General features: G+C 42.0%; 1 protein-coding gene across 2 annotated transcripts; it reads right to left on the bottom strand.

Annotated features, from left to right (window-relative positions):
- Positions 1–1,870: 1,870 nt before the first annotated feature.
- LOC106613502 (GRAM domain-containing protein 2B) lies at positions 1,871–16,917 on the bottom strand. 2 transcript variants are annotated; one of them, XM_014215801.3, is made up of 12 exons: positions 16,713–16,917; positions 7,649–7,783; positions 7,316–7,376; positions 7,029–7,101; positions 6,667–6,770; positions 6,148–6,246; positions 5,732–5,872; positions 5,462–5,546; positions 4,711–4,791; positions 4,381–4,480; positions 2,741–2,848; positions 1,871–2,201 (listed from the first exon to the last, which is right to left on the bottom strand). In XM_014215801.3, the coding sequence occupies exons 1-12, from the start codon at positions 16,781–16,783 to the stop codon at positions 2,162–2,164; spliced, it is 1,098 nt and encodes a 365-aa protein (XP_014071276.1). In that variant the 5' UTR covers positions 16,784–16,917; the 3' UTR covers positions 1,871–2,161. The 2 variants fall into 2 exon arrangements, with proteins under 2 accessions (XP_014071276.1, XP_014071277.1); XM_014215802.3 differs by lacking the exon at positions 16,713–16,917 and adding an exon at positions 9,725–9,990.
- Positions 16,918–19,063: the final 2,146 nt, after the last annotated feature.

Consider the following 19,063-nt stretch of genomic DNA (forward strand, 5'->3'; position numbering starts at 1 on the left):
TCCATGAATATGATATGCAACTTCTTATTAAAAAAAAGTACTCTGTGCAACATTTGATTTATTTGTTTAACAATACCAAAACAATCTCACAGAGACAAATACTTTGAATTACACAGAACGCAAATAAATACATATGAACATAGAAGAATTAAGGACATTACAATTGATTCAATCATTTACACCACTTCAATAGTGCAAAACTGCACTCATTGAGATTCTTGCATTGTGTCCATTTGAAGACGTGTGCTGTCTCCTGTTGGGGAAGTACAGTAACTGACAGTACTGCTTTATGGCATGTAGTTGAGCCCAACACCTGACTACAACTACCCAATCATTAGGACATAAGACGTCACTTCAACGCATTTCATGTCTCGTCAATAGAGAAAAAGTGTTTAAATTTAATGGATTTTTCTTTCTCATGTTTTTCAACCAATCATCCCATGTCACTAGATAAGTTCAAACAAATCAGAGAGACTGACATATTGCAAAGTTACAAAGTGATGCTCAATGAAAAGTAGAGAACATTATCGCGAAGGAAAAGCAGTGAACCTGAAACTGTGGCAGGTTGCCCCCACCCCTGAGAAGAACAAAAAGGTCTTAGCACCATCAAATACTAAAGAACAAAACACCTGCTTCCCCACCATCTGTCAAATGTGATGTCTTTGGATTGACAGGTTCCCAACTTTTAAAGTGCGCTTGCTCGCTCGCGAGCCATTCTTTTTGCTTTCTTTTTTACAAATTAAACATAAAAACAACCTACAGGTTTGCCAATACATCTTTTTGCCTGCATGTTTTTTTTGCATATTGAAATAATTCTCGACCACATTTATTTCCTTCGTTGGAAATAGGACCTCCGTAACATCGCTTAATTAAAGTGTGCATAATATATCAGTCAAGTATCTGATGTTCCAGACACATGCAATAATATACAATACATTATGGCTCTTCCTAATCTAAATAGCCATTGAACAGTCCTGAAACACCTGAACCTGTAGGAACAAGCATTTAGTCATTGACAGGCCTGTTGAGATCGGAGGTTTGATTCTTTGCTTTTACACAACATCAGTTCATTCTATACAGTACGGAAGTCATCAGATATTAATCTGAACAAGAATAGTATTGGTATATCAAAAACTACTTTGATGATCAAAGTAATAAAATAAAAAAAAGTAGAACATTTCTACTGCTACAAAAGCGACAACACTCAACCTGATCGTACTTTTTTTTGTGCATTGAAGATGCATACATCCAGTGAGACTGGAGGGAGTGGCCTCCAAAGCATTGATCATTAAAACTGGTTTAAATCATGCGAATGCCAGGCTAAATACTGCTGATCTTTAAAGAGAGGAGAGACCGTCAGGAGATAAGCGCAAAATGGCTGCTCGGCTGGCTGATCCGTGTAAGAGAAGATAACAATGAATTATCATTATGGCTGATTACCAGGAGAATCATTCAAGAGTACCTGCAGATGGCTTAGTAGTGAAAGATTAAATACAGATAGACTTAACACCGTGATGAAATGCTGAGATAGAGATGCATTTGATTCTATACGTCCTGTGTACTCATGCCAAAGACGTACACTCTGTGTATCTTTGGTTCTGCATAGCACTTGTACCTTACGGTAGGTGTTAAAAAAATTAATAATTTAAAAGCAAAATGTAGGACTACAGTCAATTCAGCTAGTCTGCACAGACCACATGCTCATGAAGAGAATACAGAATGGAAGCGCGCACACACACACACACACACGTTTCAGAGTTCTCTTGGAAATCAGAGAAATCGCTTCGTCAATATGATGTGAGAGCAGATAGTCAACTCTATCGCCTCTCTTCTTCAGTTTATTCTTAGTTTAAGAGTTGGCTTTGGTTCCAAGTCACACAGCTTCTCATTTGTGTGCATATGTGTTGGCTTGGCTCCGCTTGCTGTGAGTTGTGGCTGGCCTGGGTCTAGCTCTCTTAAATATAGCCCTTTGAGTTTACCCGTCTGTGTTTGAACTCATACAGGGAGGTGCTCCAAAAGTCCTATACGCAAGGGGACGACGGGCCAACTCTGGAACACTTTCAAAATTGCTCCTAGTTCTTCTAGGACGAGGACAGAAGAATATCTTCAACACGAGAGCTCCAGTTGGCGCTATATTGTCACGTCCTCCAAACATGAGTCATCAATCTCTCCTCTGGCCAATCACGGTTGTGTCTTTGTACCTAAGAAAAAGAAAGGAGGCCGTTGAGTATACTTGGAGAAAGGTTTGAACACACAATACACCGCATGTGATACAAAAAATATTTGGCTCCGCGTCAGCTGAGCTGCACCTCTTACGGGAATTTGAAAGTCACAGCTTTGAAAGGGAGGGAGAGGCAATTTGCATAACCACAAAATGTCAGTTACGATATCTTAAAATAATCAGAAGTCTCAGTTACGCCTGTATAGAACAGTCACACACAGATGAGGCATGTCTTCCAATGTGCAGAAGCCTGGTCCAAGATCTGTATATGGTTTAGCGGACTCCTCTCAATATAGCTGTCCTGCCATGGTCAAAGATATTCAGAGGGCTAAAGCCCATCAGGATCAGTTGGCAGGCAAAGAAAATAGTTGTTGTGCTTACATTCATACATAAAGGATGAGTTTAAATTAAGCAATTGTGGACAAGGCTTGCTTGAGACGTGACATGGTTGCTGGTTGTCCCACGTTTGTGACCTGTTATGTGGAGGTTGTATTATGGTTGCTGTGGGGGTTGTCATACCTGCTCTGTAGGGAGAATTCAGGGAGGGCGCCCAGAGAGGTCAACTGCTCCTCCAGAGCCACGATACGGAGGCCGATGTACCCCGATGATAGCAGCAGTAGTACCACCCTAAACACAAACAATGTTTAGTCACACCCTCATATGCGGCTTCAATTCAAACTCACGGTAAATACTGTCCAGCATCAACCAAAGTTAGCAACAGTCTGACGCAGGCACAGCATGCAACGCGGGTTTTGTTTTGTTTGAAAACATGGCGGAAGGCAGTGACAGTGCTCAGGAGATTTTTCAGTCTTCTAAGAGGACCAAATCTGAAGTGTGGTCGTATTTTGGGTTTTACAAGAGTGCCGAGGGAAACTTAATCAAAGATGGTCACCCTGTCTGCAGAACATGCAAAAATAAAAATCGCTGCCAAAGGGGGTAACACTTCAAATCTCTCGAGTCATCTTTGTGACCACCACCCACTACTTTATAGCGAATGCAAGGTAAGTTATCTTTTAGCTCAATGCATGATGTGGGGACTTCGTGATGGGGGAAAATGTCATTGTCTATCCAACTTGCTAATAGCTGGGTCAATAATGTAAACTGAAGTTTTCAGTGTTACCTACTGTTGTAAAAACACTACACGTTGTTCTGCTGCTGTATGGGTCGTGTGTCTGCAGACTATTCACCCATTGCACATGATAACACGTTGTAGTTTAGTCACCCAACCAACATATTTTGTTCATTTAAAATCAGTCAGTCATGGACTTGGTTGTAAAAGTGTTCCAACAGGAGAAACACTATAGACTCCTATACAAGACTCCTGTATTTATGTCAATTGTTGGGCTCATTGCAATTACTATCACTGTCTTAAGACTTATTTGTATTTCTGTAAATTGTGCATGGGGTCATCGCATATACTCAAATGCAACACAGAAGATTGTGTGTGTAAGTGAATAATAATGTAACACCAATAATACATTTGCTATTCCCTCGTTTACAGAGTGGGCGTGCAGCAGGTAAACCTATTGATGCTACTGGTCCCTCATCATCTACAGTTGTGACAGACACTCAAGCGGCCTGCCTTTTAAACGCTTGCTCATGCACCCACATCCAAAAACGCGCAAGACCACTGCAGCCCTTTCATATTACATTGCAAAGGACATGATGCCATTTCAAATTGTTGAGAGGCCTGGCTTTCTGAGGCTGTAGTGAGGCACGGCAGTGAGTGCTGCTCATTTTATTTATTTGATTTGCTTACTTAAAAAGGGAAACTTTTACCTCATGGCGCCATCTGTTAATGTTAATGCACACAAAAACATGCATAGTGCTGCTAATTTTACATTTGTTGGTTTTCAATATAAAACTTGGTGAAATGATTTCAATGTGTGTGTATCAGTACTTTTTGAACATTTCCAACACATTTTAACAATACCGTGATAAGAAATGTTCATACGGTTTCATCTCTACCTGCAGAGCATAAGCCTAGAAACGCGTTTTGTGAAATGACCCGTAAAAGTCTAAGCCGGGGGGATTCTACTAAGCTATATGGAATTGTTTTAAGATCATACCAAGGATCCTTTTGCCATTTGAGCTCAACATTTTAAGACCCCTTGAAGTATAATATAAATAAATATATACACACACATACATACACTTACAGTATTAGGTAGATGAAGAGGAGAGTGTTGAGGCTGCTGGCCTCTCTGTGGATGAGGAGGGAGCGGGCTTTCTCCGTCACACTCCACACCCACGAGCCACCTGACCAAGGAGAGAGAGAACGGCACGGGGTTAGCGCATGGATGTAATGGGCAGATTTATATGTATTTTCCATTGCCACATAAAATCAAGCAATCCCACATGACTGACTGTGAAACAACTTGCTTATCAGTGGCTCGCTGTGATAAAGCTTTTTGTACGGTCACGTGTATTTCTGTTTGAGTGAGAAAAGGAGACAACCAGACGCATAGGCCTACGTCGTGTGTGTTTACCTGAGACGTCAGGTACCGAGCCGTCACTCTGCTGCGTGTGCGCGCTCCTAGGGCTGGAGCTGCTCCCTTGAGGCACTAGGTCTGAAGAGTAGGAGAAAACACACACATTAGTCACTCTAAAAACATTACCTTGGACTTTGCATGTGGAGGCAGCACAGGAAAAAAAATGTATGAAATGTATGCATTCACTACTGTAAGTCGCTCTGGATAAGAGCGTCTGCTAAATGACTAAAATGTAAAAAAAATGTCAAATGTAAATGAGGTTAGGTACGTACACCGCAACAGATAACGGTCACATGTAGCCGACTAAAACTTTATTAGTCTACACACATGGGGGTACTTTCAGGGGAGGTTGAACAACACACCATATTCCTTTAACCTAGACAATACACCATTCAAAAGGAGAGAACACTCGCATGTAGCCAACTGTAAAACTGTATCAGTCTACACATTAAGGACTACAGGAGAGGTTGAACATAGGGCTTAAGATTAAGCACGCTCAAAGGAAATTCTCCCTTGAAAGGGATTTTTTAATCTAGGACTAGGCTTACTCTGTGTCCAGGAAACCGGCCCCCAATAAAATACAATTTCATTTGTCACAGAGTGAATACAACAGGTGTTGACTTTACAGTGAAATGCTGACTTACGAGCCCTTTCCCAACAACGCAGAGTTAAAAACTAGTCCAGAGTAGACCCTCCAGACTAAAGGCTGATCTTCTTCCAGACTAATATTCCAGTTAGGCTCACTCACCTATGTGTGGGTTGGGTGGGGGCGAGTCAAGGAATAGCTTGGGGTCTGACCCGTCCAGCTGGTCTAGACTGGACTGACTGGAGTTCTGGGGAGATGGAAAAAGACTGGGTTAAAAACCAGCTTCAAAATGGAGGGCAAAACATCTACAGTAGAATGAGGCAGTAACGTTAGGTTACGAAGGGCTGTTGTAGTATCTGCAGTATTTTTACTCAGGGATGAAAAAAAAGAAATTGAACTTTAGGAAGACAAACACTAGTGATTCAAACTCACCACTAGCTTGCCCTGATCAAAGCTATTGTCCGTAGAAGATAATAAGGGGCTGCTGTTGGCACTTCCATCCTCCAGTCGAGAACAAACGGACTGCAGGAGCTTGTAGCATGCCTCTCGGTTCCGCAAAGACACAAACAGGTACTAAAAATGCACACAGGAGCGAGAGAGAGACATTTCAGCTCGGATGCCCTTTAGTCAAACTGTAACGTACAAGGTCGCAAACTTTTGCCTTCAAAAATTAGCCCAGTTATTGAACAGATTAAAGTTGTGTATATCAAAGGTCAATGGGTGTTATGTAACTCATCGGTTGCCCTCTATTGAAGATTGATAATACAACCACCAGTGTAGATCTTATCATTTGATTAAGGGATGGACTATGCAGTGTCAATGTGACAGGTGAGCAAGTGACCCCTGACCTTTTCCCCCTCGATGGTGCGGATAGACAGGGCGTTGGGCACCAGCAGGGCGGTGTTCTGCTTCTTCACAACGTGCACGCTGGTCACCGGGATAACCAACTACAGAAACACACAGAGGAGCAACAGACCTTCACATCACACTAATAAAAAGGCTTTTCAAACAATAATCAAGTCGGTAGATGTACCAAGTAAAATGCATATTAAGAAACTGTAGGGCTGGGTGGTATCCAGGTTTCTATACCATACCCCCCACAGGCCACGCGTTGCGGGGGTGACCCTAAAATATATATATATTTTTTTTTAAACACGATGTATTTCTAAAATGTACCGTATACGGGGTATCGCCCAAACCTAATAAACTGTGTGCTCAACTTAACACATAATTGGGAAAGAAAGCAAAGGTATAGGAATACATTTCTCCATTAGCTACGAATAGGACGGCCAAACCATTCATTCACAAGTTCAAACCACGTTTCAACGGAAAAGCCTAGTCGCCAATCAAGGGTCAGGTTTGCTTACCTTGGTGTCCTTGAGCAACACGGAAGAGTGGAAGCACGCGTGGTGCTCGGTGACGTAGAGCCTGCCGTGGTAGGGCACCTCCTTCTGCAGGGCACAGATGTAGGCTGTGGAGAAAGGGAGGACATGAGAATGTTAGTTCTTAAGGCCTTGCAGCGTGATGACACAGCAAGCACAGGCTGTCGGTCTGACGGTGATGGCCGAAAAGGCTGCCAGATATGGTTTTGCGTCGCCGAACCATGCGATCGTTTTAAGGATTAGCTTAAAAATGTCACAGGTCAGGCATTTGTGATTTGACTGAGAAGCATGAATAGCTGTTTCCATGACATGAGTATTTCACCAATAATATTCCAAACGTCACTTACCATGTAGCAAGTCTTCACTCTCCGGAATGTCAGGAAACAGCTTGTGGAATGTTTTGTTGTGCTTTATAAAACTCTGTTGAACAGAAGAAAAAAAGGATGACTCAAATTGAAATGTGATGGTGGTTTGACTTTGAGCCAGTGGTGATATTCATATCCATATGAATGGTGTGTACTTAAGGCAGCCCTCTGAAAGCATTAGGCTACACGGCGTGTTTGCAAAGCAGTGCTTCATTATTTACGAAATATTCATAAAAAATGTAAATAATAATCAGAACGAGTGAACGTACACTTTGTGAACCACTGCCTTCAGTCTTCTCAAAACTTCTATCCACGTCGAACGTCTGAGACCTTTGGAAGATAAAGCATCAGCATGACGTTACGTGAATTGTGGGTTTAGCGAATTCTTGACAGATATTAACAGTCAAACACAGAAGCCTTTAGTGTGATACAGTCACAAAGAGAAAACAAGCGTGTTTAAGCATTTATGGTCAATCTTGAAATCCATAAGGCTGCGTTTACACAGGCAGCCCATTTCTGATATCCTTTTTCCAATAATTGGGCAAAATATCAGAATTGGGCTGCTTGTGTCAATGCAGCCTATGGTTGCACAGTGTGGTTACCTGACGGGGGCTTGTCTGGTGAGGTTTCTGTTCTGCTGGAGCTCCAGTTGGGCCTCCTCCAGACTGAGGGCTTTCCTGGCCTTCACCTTCTTGCTCTCCTTCTGCACCGATAGTCCCCCACTCTCCACTGGGTAGCTGGAAGAGAGAACAAGGGTTCATTGACAGGGCAAAACGGATCAAACAAAACACCCATCAATCTTACGCCACTGAAGTTTGAGGAGATAGAGACAACAAATGTTGTTTGGATTTATAGACTCGGCCAATGTCGAACCACGTATCGAATATGAATATTTCGTAAATAATGAAGCACTGCTTTGCAAACACGCCGTGTAGCCTAATGCTTTCAGAGAGCTGCCTTAAGTACACACCATTCATATGGATATGAATGTCACCACTGGCTCAAAGTCAAACCACCATCACATTTCAGCCCCTGTGATACAAGCAAAATTACAAAAGGAGTGAAAACCCATTATTTTGTCTTGCTGACACTTGTCATCGTGTATAATTATTGACTCTATGTTTGTTTTATTCCATGTGTAACTCTGTTGTTGTTTGTGTCGCACTGCTTTGCTTTATCTTGGCCAGGTCGCAGTTGTAAATGAAAACTTGTTCTTAACTGCCCTACCTGGTTAAATAAAAGTGAAATAAATAAATACAAATAATGGATAGAGGTCTGGTCTAATAAGTGGAATAGAGTAGTATGTAAATGGTAGTTTGTGTGGACTCGCTGTAAACGGAGTGCATTTCCTCAACTCTTGACTAGGTTAACTGCAATAAAGGATCAATGAAAAATGGACAGTTGGAGGCCAAAGGCTTATCTTTATGACTCATGGAAAAGGTGACCATTTGAGTAATCTGCCTTATAGTAACTGTAAAAGAAACTGCGTCAACACATCCTGTGACAAGGCTGTAAACAGATAGTAAACCACTTGCTTTCTTGGCGATTAACTGACTTTTATCACATATACACTACATATACACTCATCACATATACACTACCATTCAAAAGTTTGGGGTGACTTAGAAATGTCCTTGTTTTTGAAAGAAAAGCACATTTTCTGTCCATTAAAATAACATCAAATTGATCAGAACTACAGTGTAGACATTGTTAATGTTGTAAATGACTATTGTAGCTGGAAACTGCATATTTTTAAGGGAATATCTACATAGGCGTACAGAGGCCCATTATCAGCAACCATCACACCTGTGTTCTAATGGATTAGCTAACACAACGTGCCAAGTTTATCATTTTAGAAGGCTAATTGATCATTAGAAAACCCTTTTGCAATTATGTTAGCACAGCTGAAAAAGGTTGTTCTGATTAAAGAAGCAATAAAACTTGCCTTCTTTAGACTAGTTGTGTATCTGGAGCATCAGCAGTTGTGTGTTCGATTACAGGCTCAGAATGGCCAGAAACAAAGAACTTTCTTCTGAAACTCGTCAGTCTATTCTTGTTCTGAGAAATAAAGGCTATTCCATGCGAGAAATTGCCAAGAAACTGACGTGTGTTCTACTCCCTTCACAGAACAACGTAAACAGTCTCTAACCAGAATTGAAAGTGTGGGAGTCCCCGTTGCACAACTGAGCAAGAGGAAAAGTACATTAGAGTGTCTAGTTTGAGAAACAGACGCCTCACAAGTCCACAACTGGCAGCTTAATTAAATAGTACCCGCAAAACACGGGGCTCAACGTCAACAGTGAAGAGGCGACTTCGGGATGCTGGCCTTCTAGGCACACACACACGATGAGCCTGCTATGGTGTAGATGAAAGCATGAAACATTCAAGCCCATTTCAAAACATACTAGCCCAAGTCAAATTCAATAATGGCAATTTCTAGGGTACAAAGTGTAAGACATCATTAGACCTAAGAAAACTTGATTTCCTGAGTAGATATTCCTTTCACAGGACAAAAACATGCAGCATAAAAGTGCAGAATGAATCTAAACTACAAAACACACTACACAACAGGACCGTCTCAAACCTAAGTATTTAGCCTATTTGCACAGCTGTTCAAAGAACTGGCCTGAAAAGCAATGGACAACCAACTAAGCACAAACTGCCGTCTAAAGTCTTACCCGTTCAGATGCTGTCTCCTTGATGACCGAAAACTCATACCTGTTCATAGCAAGACCTCCTTATCTGAATAAAAACACACTGTAGCAGCACTGACTTCAATCCATAATTTGCAGCCAGTCAAAACAAAACCCAACCCGAAAACTGTTGAACAAAGGCCTTCAAGTCTTAACCTGCTACTGCATAATGATGGGTGCTGAATGACTTCTGAACTAGTTCAACTCAGTATGGCCACATCCTTCCAGTGAAAGCTGATTTTTCTATTACCTAGAAGGAAGTGGCTTCGTGTTGAAATAGGCTGACGCGTCGTAGTGGGTGACGTAAGGGCACACGCCTTCTGCACTAACAGTCAGTGGAGCAATAAGCCTTTCCCGTATTTAAAAACATGTCCACAAGCTCAGAGTAGCTAGACTAGACTGAAATGAAAGATATGGATCCTTTACATATGATCTTAGCTTGAAGAAATAATTACATTACAGTGCAAAGAAAGTCTGAGAAGCCCAGGTGTGTGGTGATGCCAGAGAGCTGCTCAAACCCAGCCCATCGAGCGTTCTCTGACAGGGAGTGGAGGTTCAAACTTCCTATTCCCCCAAGGCTATGGATTCACAACAGTACAGAACACATGCTATGCCACTTGATGTGCAGCACAAGAATATACAAAATCAACACGTCATTGTTTGCTCAAGCTAGACTTTGGCTCAATCCCAACACCCACCCCAAACAAAGTGAAATGCAGACTTCCTATCAAGTGGTTATCAAAAGTCCCATAAAGCTCTGCGACCCAAGGCTCTAAAGTTGCTTCAGGAAGATGGCTGACAAATGTAAGTAATTATAGTTTCATAACAAATCATGTAAAAAAATTAAAGTAAAGTACAGTTCAGAGGAATATGTTAATTAACGTAAAGAAAAACACATACATGTCAAATTTCCCCCCCCCAAAATTATAATAAAAAATACATTGCAATTTAACTAGCTAGCCGACTAGCTAACATTAGCCAACTAGCTTGCTATATGGGCATTTGACATTTGTATGAATTGTAATTAGTCTGTTTTAGGGACTGCTGAGCAACCCAGCAAGTCATCTTGTGAAACCCAGTGGATGTAAATAATCTAACTAGCTAGCTAAAGGATTTAATGCAAATTGAATGTCCAATTATGTAAGCTTTCCTTGCTGTTCATTAAAAAAATATTTTAAACTCAATAACTAGTCATTGTTCCTTATTTGTAGTAATGTTAGAGATTGGCAAATATCTTCAATGCAGGTAACGTAGCAGTAGCTAACTATTTTCATGCTTATTGTGCTGAGGTTAAAAATACCTGTATGCTATGGCTGTGTAGCCAGCCGATCTGAGTATGGACACGAAAACATTTTGCATAAATATTAGCCTAGTTCAGAACAGGGGTTTTAAATTGTTCTAACTACAACGCTTCCACTGGTTATGACCGAGTGAAGGAAATGTGACTGTTACATGTCAAACAGCTATGGAATGAAAGTCCTGCTTCAGTACTACTCCACACTGAACCACAGCGAGAAGATGGGCACATTGTTGTTTTGCTGTTCTCATTTGTTGCGCATATAGTAAGTACGTATTTGTTCCATGAGAAATAACTAAAGCCATTATTGCCACCACTACAGGCATTGTGAAAAACAAGGCTCGTCCTCCTTCAATTGTGGTATTCGTTTTTCCCATTAAGCCTAATTTTGCTCTCCCTACCACTAATTGTTCCGTTTAAGTGCCACTCCCCCACCGAGGGACACTCGAAGGGGGGGGGGGGGGGGGGGTTGGAATTCCATCAGAAGTACAGGCTCATGGTGAACAACTATAGTCAAGGTTTCCCCTAGTTAGTCCACTGTTCTATTTGAGACAAGGGCAACTGCTGCATCGCTCTTTAAAAAGACACTGGGATCCATTGCCCCTGGCAACAAAGGCAGGGCCACCCCCTTGACAGACACACACTTCAAAAATCTAAGCAAATTTGATTTGTCACATGCGCCGAATACAACAGATGTAGACCTTACAGTGAAATGCTTACTTACAAGCCCTTAGCCAACAATGCAGTTAAGAAAAATGTAATGTTAAGTAGAAAAATAGATGAGTTAAAAATAAAAAAATTAAAAAGGGGGGGGAAAAAGTTACAAATAATTAAAGAGCAGCAGTAAAATAACAAATGGCGAGGCTATATACGGGGGGTACCGGTACAGAGTCAATGTGCGGAGGCACCGGTTAGTCGAGGTAATATGTACATGTAGGTAGGGGTAAAGTGACTATGCATGATGTACAGAACAGCCGCAGCATAAGAGGGGTAGCCATTTGATTCGAAGGTTCTATTTTTTGCCAATATGGTAATGAATACACAAGCAACATTTCAAACTGGGATATGTTTTACGTTACACCAGCAAGTATAACTATTTGCCAGAGATATTTTTTCAATATTTAATTATATCACATTGAGATGTGGGAAGCTATAAAGGCTAGCTAGCTTGCTATGTTTTAGGCTAGCAAGGGAAGGTGACTCTTGTTTTCACAAAATTAAAGACACAAAAGACTTTGCCATCACCCCCTTGTGAATGGGAGTGAGACCAGCGAGGACATCATGTTACCAAAAGGTGTCTGGTACTCCAAAAATCCCACTCCACCCACGTGCACGCAGCTAATTGTCAACATGCTGCTGTACGAAGTTCCAATTACACCATAGCCCTTTCAAAAACCATTAGGCTTAGGATATGTCAGATAGGCCAAGTCTCTCCAGAAATAAGGCATGGTCTAAAACATCAGTCAAGGACGATTGAGAAATTTAAGTGAAGTTGACTGGATAACTACTTGCATCACTCAAGCTGTGCAAGTTACTTCACTGGCTGCCATTATCTCACTTCGGTTGGCAAAACCTTCAAATAATAAAACACTTTACAGTTTCAGGAGGCCAGGTTAAAAACGGTTTATTGTTTCTCTTTAGGCTACCGCGTGTCTGGGTATGGAGCATGTTACATACAGGCATTAAAAGTGAGAACATACATTCCAACCTTTCAGTGAGTCGGGAATGAGAAGGTAACCTAGTTGACTGAGGGCTAACTTGTAAGGCATACACGTTGGGGGAGTGGGTAATCCAGCTTGTAAACAAGGCCCCCCAGGTACAGATTCTGTACCAGTAAACAGGCCTATCAGTGTGGAGGGTTAGGTGATACATGTCCCAGTCATACTCACATGACTAAGCCTGTGTGGGGGAGGGGCTGATATAGGAGTATAGAACAATGAAAGCAGGGTAATGGGAGCTCTTTTGAAAGCCCTGTGAAATTCCATTCCTTCCTTTACATGTTAGTCTGCAGACCATTAGGCCTGGGAATACTTTGAGGAAAACTAACCTACAGTGCGTATTTATAGACAGATCTATAGCCTGACCAAGTGTGTTAATGTAAACAGTTGTCTGCATCTGACCAGATCTTAATCTAGATTGAATTTACATTCCTTTCATAATACGCCTGGCATTGGGTTCCACCTCAAGGAGGCATGTTTTTGACAGTTAGATCATGCCATTGTGCTTGTCTTTAATGAAGAGAATGAGAATCTGATAGAACAGGCCCCATCTGTGCGTTACAGAAGAGAAGACGCATGGGACGGAATGTGTATGCTGATGGTAGAGCTCGCAGGCCCTGCCACATAGCACACGAATATGCACACACTTTACAGTGTGAGCATCGCTTGGCAACCAGTCATACAGTACTGCAGGCTATCAGTTTCAGTTTACTCCCTGTCTGCCAGGTAGAGACTTTGCATGGACTCCCAAGTGGCGCAGCGGTCTAACACGGAACCCAAACCGGCTGCGCGCGTGCGCCATCGTGCATAAATGTATTTTGTCCCCCCACCAAATACAATCACAACACCCAGGTTAAAATATCAAAACAAACTCTCAACCAATTATATGAATTTGAGGACAGGTCGAAAAGCATTAAACATGTATGGCAATTTAGCTAGCTAGCTTGCTAGCTAATTTGTCCTATTTAGCTAGCTTGCGGTTGCTAGCTAATTTGTCCTGGGATAAACAGTGAGTTGTTATTTTACCTGAAATGCACAAGGTCCTCTACTCCGCCAATTAATCCACACATAAAACGGTAAACCGAATCGTTTCTAGTCATCTCTCCTCCTTCCAGGCCTTTTCCTTCTCTTGACTTTATATTGCGATTGGCAACTTTCATAATTTAACCTGTTGGGGATAGGGGGCAGTATTTGCACGGCCGGATAAAAAAACATACCCGATTTAATCTGGTTACTACTCCTGCCCAGTAACTAGAATATGCATATAATTTAGTTTGATTTGGATAGAATTTGGATAGAAAACACCCTAAAGTTTCTAAAACTGTTTGAATGGTGTCGTGAGTATAACAGAACTCATTTGGCAGGCCAAAACCTGAGAAGATTCCAAACAGGAAGCGCCCTCTCTGACCATTTCTTGGCCTTCTTTGACATCTCTATCCTAAACAAAGGATCTCTGCTGTAACGTGACATTTTCTAACGCTCCCATAGGCTCTCAGAAGGCGCCAGAACGTTGAATGATGACTTTGCAGGCCATTGCTGAAAAACAGTAGCGCATTTGGTAAGTGGTCGATCTGAGAACAATGAGACTGGTGCACGCGTGCACGAGACGACTCCATGTTTACATTTTCAGTCTTTGAACGAAAACAACGACTCCCGGTCGGAATATTATCGCTTTTGTTACGAGAAAAATCACATAAAAATGGATTTTAAACAGCGTTTGACATGCTTCGAAGTACGGTAATGGAATATTTTGACATTTTTTGTCACGAAACGCGCCGGGCGCGTCACCCTTCTTTACCCTTCGGATAGTGTCTTGAACGCACGAACAAAACGCCGCTATTTGGATATAACTATGGATTATTTGGAACCAAACCAATATTTGTTATTGAAGTAGAAGTCCTGGGAGTGCATTCTGACGAAGAACAGCAAAGGTAATCCAATATTTCTTATAGTAAATCTGAGTTTGGTGAGTACCAAACTTGGTGGGTGTCAAAATAGCTAGCCTGTGATGGCCGGGCTATCTACTCAGAATATTGCAAAATGTGCTTTCACCGAAAAGCTATTTTAAAATCGGACACCGCGATTGCATAAAGGAGTTCTATATCTATAATTCTTAAAATAATTGTTATGTTTTTTGTGAATGTTTATCGTGAGTAATTTAGTAAATTAACCGGAAGTGTTCGGTGGGAATGCTAGTCACATGTTAGTCACATGCTAATGTAAAAAGCGGGTTTTTGATATAAATATGAACTTGATTGAACAAAACATGCATGTATTGTATAACATAATGTCCTAGGAGTGTCATCTGATGAAGATCATCAAAGGTTAGTGCTGCATTTAGCTGTGGTTTTGGTTTTTGTGACATTATATGCTAGCTTGAAAAATGGGTGTCTGATTATTTCTGGCTGGGTACTCTGCTGACATAATATAATGTTTTGCTTTCGTTGTAAAGCCTTTTTGAAATAGGACAGTGTGGTTAGATTAACGAGAGTCTTGTCTTTAAAATGGTGTAAAATAGTCATATGTTTGAGAAATTGAAGTAATAGCATTTCTAAGGTATTTGAATATCGCGCCACGGGATTCCACTGGCTGTTGACTAGGGTGAGACGCAAACGTCCCAAATAGCCCATAGAGGTTAAGTGCATTACCGCCACTGACCTCTTTAGTCTTTTAGTCACCCACGTGGGTATAACCAATGTGGAGATGGCACACGGTGTAGGCCGTCATTGTAAATATGAATTTGTTCTTAACCGACTTGCCTAGTTAAATAAAGGTTAAATGAAAAATTAAATCCATCAGGAAAGAATTCTGGACCATCTCACTGAGTCCACTGTACATGTTACATGGGGCTAGTGAGGCCCAAAAATCACATTTTTCTAATGGAACTGCACATGAAACGCATGGGAATAACTCAAATTCAAGCAACCCTGCATGCAACCAATTTGTCGCATGCTAGAAGTTGTTTAAGGGCAATTGTAGTCTACTGATGTAATTCACATTGTTATATGACATTGTTCAAGGCCAATTGCCATTGAGGTCTGTGCCAGTACAGATTACATTGTCACCTTCTAGCTAACACCGTCAGCTGATATTAAATCAGCTGGAATGTATTATATAGACATGTGAATATCTGACAATCATGTCAACTCTAAGCAATAGGCCTACAACTTTCTATACTATGGGAATGTTCCTCTCCATTGAAAGGGCTCGAGTTAACACTTGTCCCATCATTTGTACAAACTCGTATTACTGGAACAAGGTCCGGACCCTTTGTGGCAGTCTCCCCACCTAGACAAACAAGGAAGTCAGTGCTCCCAACTATTTTTATTATCTCCTATATCTGCTGGCAGAGCAGAGGCCTTGAACTTTGGCCCACTTCCTACGTGCTGGGAAAAGTATCAGTTTCTTTTCACCCAACTCAGCTAGCCCAGCACTAGACAGATTGAAAAGAAAACAAGACCGGAACAATACCAGCACATCCATAACATAAGCCTATACAATCTCTTAGGTTGTAAAACGATAGAGTATATCACATCACTAAATGGTGATGGTCTAGTAAATTGTCATGTTAATCTGTTCTGACCACAATGTACTGTCTATGAGCACTAGTCCACTGAACCAGTGATACCCTCAAGTGGTGGTGAACCTGATAATCGTAGGCTAATAGATTGCCCATTTGATAAGCCTCGTGGTCATGAGGACGTGATCTATAGATGGTCCCACTGACTCCCTCTGGTAATGGGGTTAGACAGAGACCTTGATGACTAATCCTGATGGGAGTCAATAGCAGGCTAGAAATCAGCAGTCGATACATTGAGGACATCTGTTGACGTCATACTCACAAATGATTCAGTATTGACATTCACTTCGGCTTAAACCCTAATCACTAGAAAATAGGCACTGAATAGGCTGTGGACAGGTGAAGAGAAAAAGCAGTGGAAAGCCACGCTTGCCCTACCTCGCCTCATCCCCTGCCCGAGGAGGGTCCGCAGGATCCTGGTTGTCCCACTGGCTCTTTCCCCTCTCCATGACCAGCCAAGCTTGTGCTAACCCGCTTCTTCAGTTGCTACAGAGCGCGCCGGTCCGAACACAAGCAGCGTTTGTGAAAAATAAAGTGTGAGCTTTTTTGCCCTCTGCTCTGGACCCGGGAGCAATGGCAAGCAGTCAAAAGGGTGTAAAGGTCTTTCTAGCTTTTATTGATGCATTTCAAAACGTGGAAGGGTTAGAAGAGCAGCAGCACACAGACAGAGTGGGTTTGAAGAAAAAAACTAAACAAAAACTAGATGGCTGGCTGGGTTCCAAGCGGCACTGTCCCTCACGCTGCGTCATCCTCCGATATTCGGTCAACTGGCATTAGCTTGGAAACAGCTGACAGTGGGAAGGGAACAGTGGGAGGTGGGGGAATAACACCAGCCTCTCTTCTCAACACAGCATGAAATGGCTTCAAATGACACTGTCAGCTGAATGGCAGTCGACTTCAGAATGCCTGAAGGAAAATGGCTACAAAGCAACTAGTACAATGAGCATGTTAATGGTTGGCTTGTCCTCTTTGTGGAGGTCCCACACAGAACCAAAATACACATGGACAATGGCGCCTGTTAAAAATGACACCTTTCAGGGTCAGGAGGTCAAATTAACCCCATAGGTTCATCCAATTTCAGTGCAAGGTGAATAGGTTAAATGCACTGTGTTTTATGAGACACAATTAGGGTCGTAAAGTGTGTGTGTGTGGGGTGTGGGGGGGGGGGGGGACGAGACGACATTGTCATTGCCCAAATGGCAATGAGGACACAAGGAGAGGTAGTTACTTCGGACTATTGAGAGATGAGTGGGGCTGTGGACCGTGGCTATGACTCAATCTCATCCTCCCACGCCGATGCTTAACAGTCAGTCTGATCCACGGTTCAGCATGCCAGATTCCACAGCATAAACCCTTATGCAAATGGTCAGCAGTCTTAAATTAACTCCTTATATAAGTCCACATAAGACACCTATAAACACAGGAGGTTACCAAACCGGGCTATGAAAGTGTCAAATGCAAAAGGGTCACTTTTTTTTAGCGTGTGTGGTTTACATTTCTTCAGGGTAATTACATAGGCTAAATAACATTGGCATGATCAAGAGAGTCATCAAGACTTGGTGGTAGTGTGCAACAAAGACACAGATTTGCTAATCAGCTGATGAGGTCTTCCACATTATCAGGCCCGTTTGCTGACCATGTCAATTCAATGACATTTGATATTGAAATCACTTCACTTGCATGGCAAAAGGTGGATTGTTCGCATTGGCAACTAGATAACGACTAAAATATAGCTTAAGACATCCAGTCAACTTTGTACTGTAATGCCGCCAAGTAGGCAAGAGGTCGCTACCAGCCACTACTCTGCTGAAAAACCACAGTCCATGACGTCATGTCTGCACGCACTATTCTACCTGTGCACACATTGTATTAGCTTGAACCAACAATAACTCCCTATCCACTTGACGTCTCCCTTTATCCGCTTCAGGTTTAATAAAAATCACCGGATAACATTTATAGCGACTGCTATGGTCACATGGGGGGTGCAAGGGCTTATCGCGAAAAGCTTTTACCATTGCCATTCCTGAAAGAATCCCGACACCTAAAATACACTTCCTAGTATCAAACGAAACACCCAGACTTCTGATAAGAGGCTGTCGTTGAGATGAGCATAACAGTTTGTACAGACGATGTGCGGCTGGGCACAGAGTTACGGAACTGGTAGCACACTGTACCCACATTGAGCGGGTGTACAATATCTCAAGTCTGCAAAAGCAGCTGCATTGCATAAGCTAAAGGGCATTAATATGAGTGGACTAGATACCCCCATTCTATGGTAAACAGAGTGCAGTGGTGGGGAAAGGGGGTGACCCACTGGTCAGTTCTTGTGTTCCCAACATGGCATTTCAGAGCACCCGGCTGAGAAATGGATCTTACAGCTCAAGGCAGTAAAAAAAAAGCGTGTGCTCCTGGACATGACATTCTTCAGTCGTGGGTCTGTCATGCAAATTTCTGTTAATTCATATTATTCTAGGCACATGGCTCTGTAGATAATGTGTGCATCTGCCCTATAACTTCTACCTCAATGTTCTAACTTTTACATTTGTTATATTTACATGCAAAGACTGGCTTAATTGTTATGGGCCATGACAAATACATCAGTTCAATGAGGAGTATATTGTCCGGTTATGAACAGCATGAATGCACCATCTAGTGGACAACAGAAAAAGTTGTACAGCCCAGTCAGTCATGTGAACTGCAGATTTTCTATCGTCCAATCATGTTGAGTT

This window comes from Salmo salar, chromosome 10 (assembly GCF_965601325.2).
Source record: "Salmo salar chromosome 10, fSalSal1, whole genome shotgun sequence".
Lineage (NCBI taxonomy): Eukaryota > Metazoa > Chordata > Actinopteri > Salmoniformes > Salmonidae > Salmo > Salmo salar.

Excerpts from the sequence above, each read along its gene's own strand:
- LOC106613502 (XM_014215801.3), bottom strand. The coding sequence starts at position 16,783 with ATGGAGAGGGGAAAGAGCCAGTGGGACAACCAGGATCCTGCGGACCCT. Across the intron at positions 4,792-5,461 it reads CCCACCCAACCCACACATAG|ACCTAGTGCCTCAAGGGAGC; the intron begins GTGAGTGAGCCT and ends CCTACTCTTCAG. Across the intron at positions 2,202-2,740 it reads GAATTCTCCCTACAGAGCAG|GTACAAAGACACAACCGTGA; the intron begins GTATGACAACCC and ends TCTTTTTCTTAG.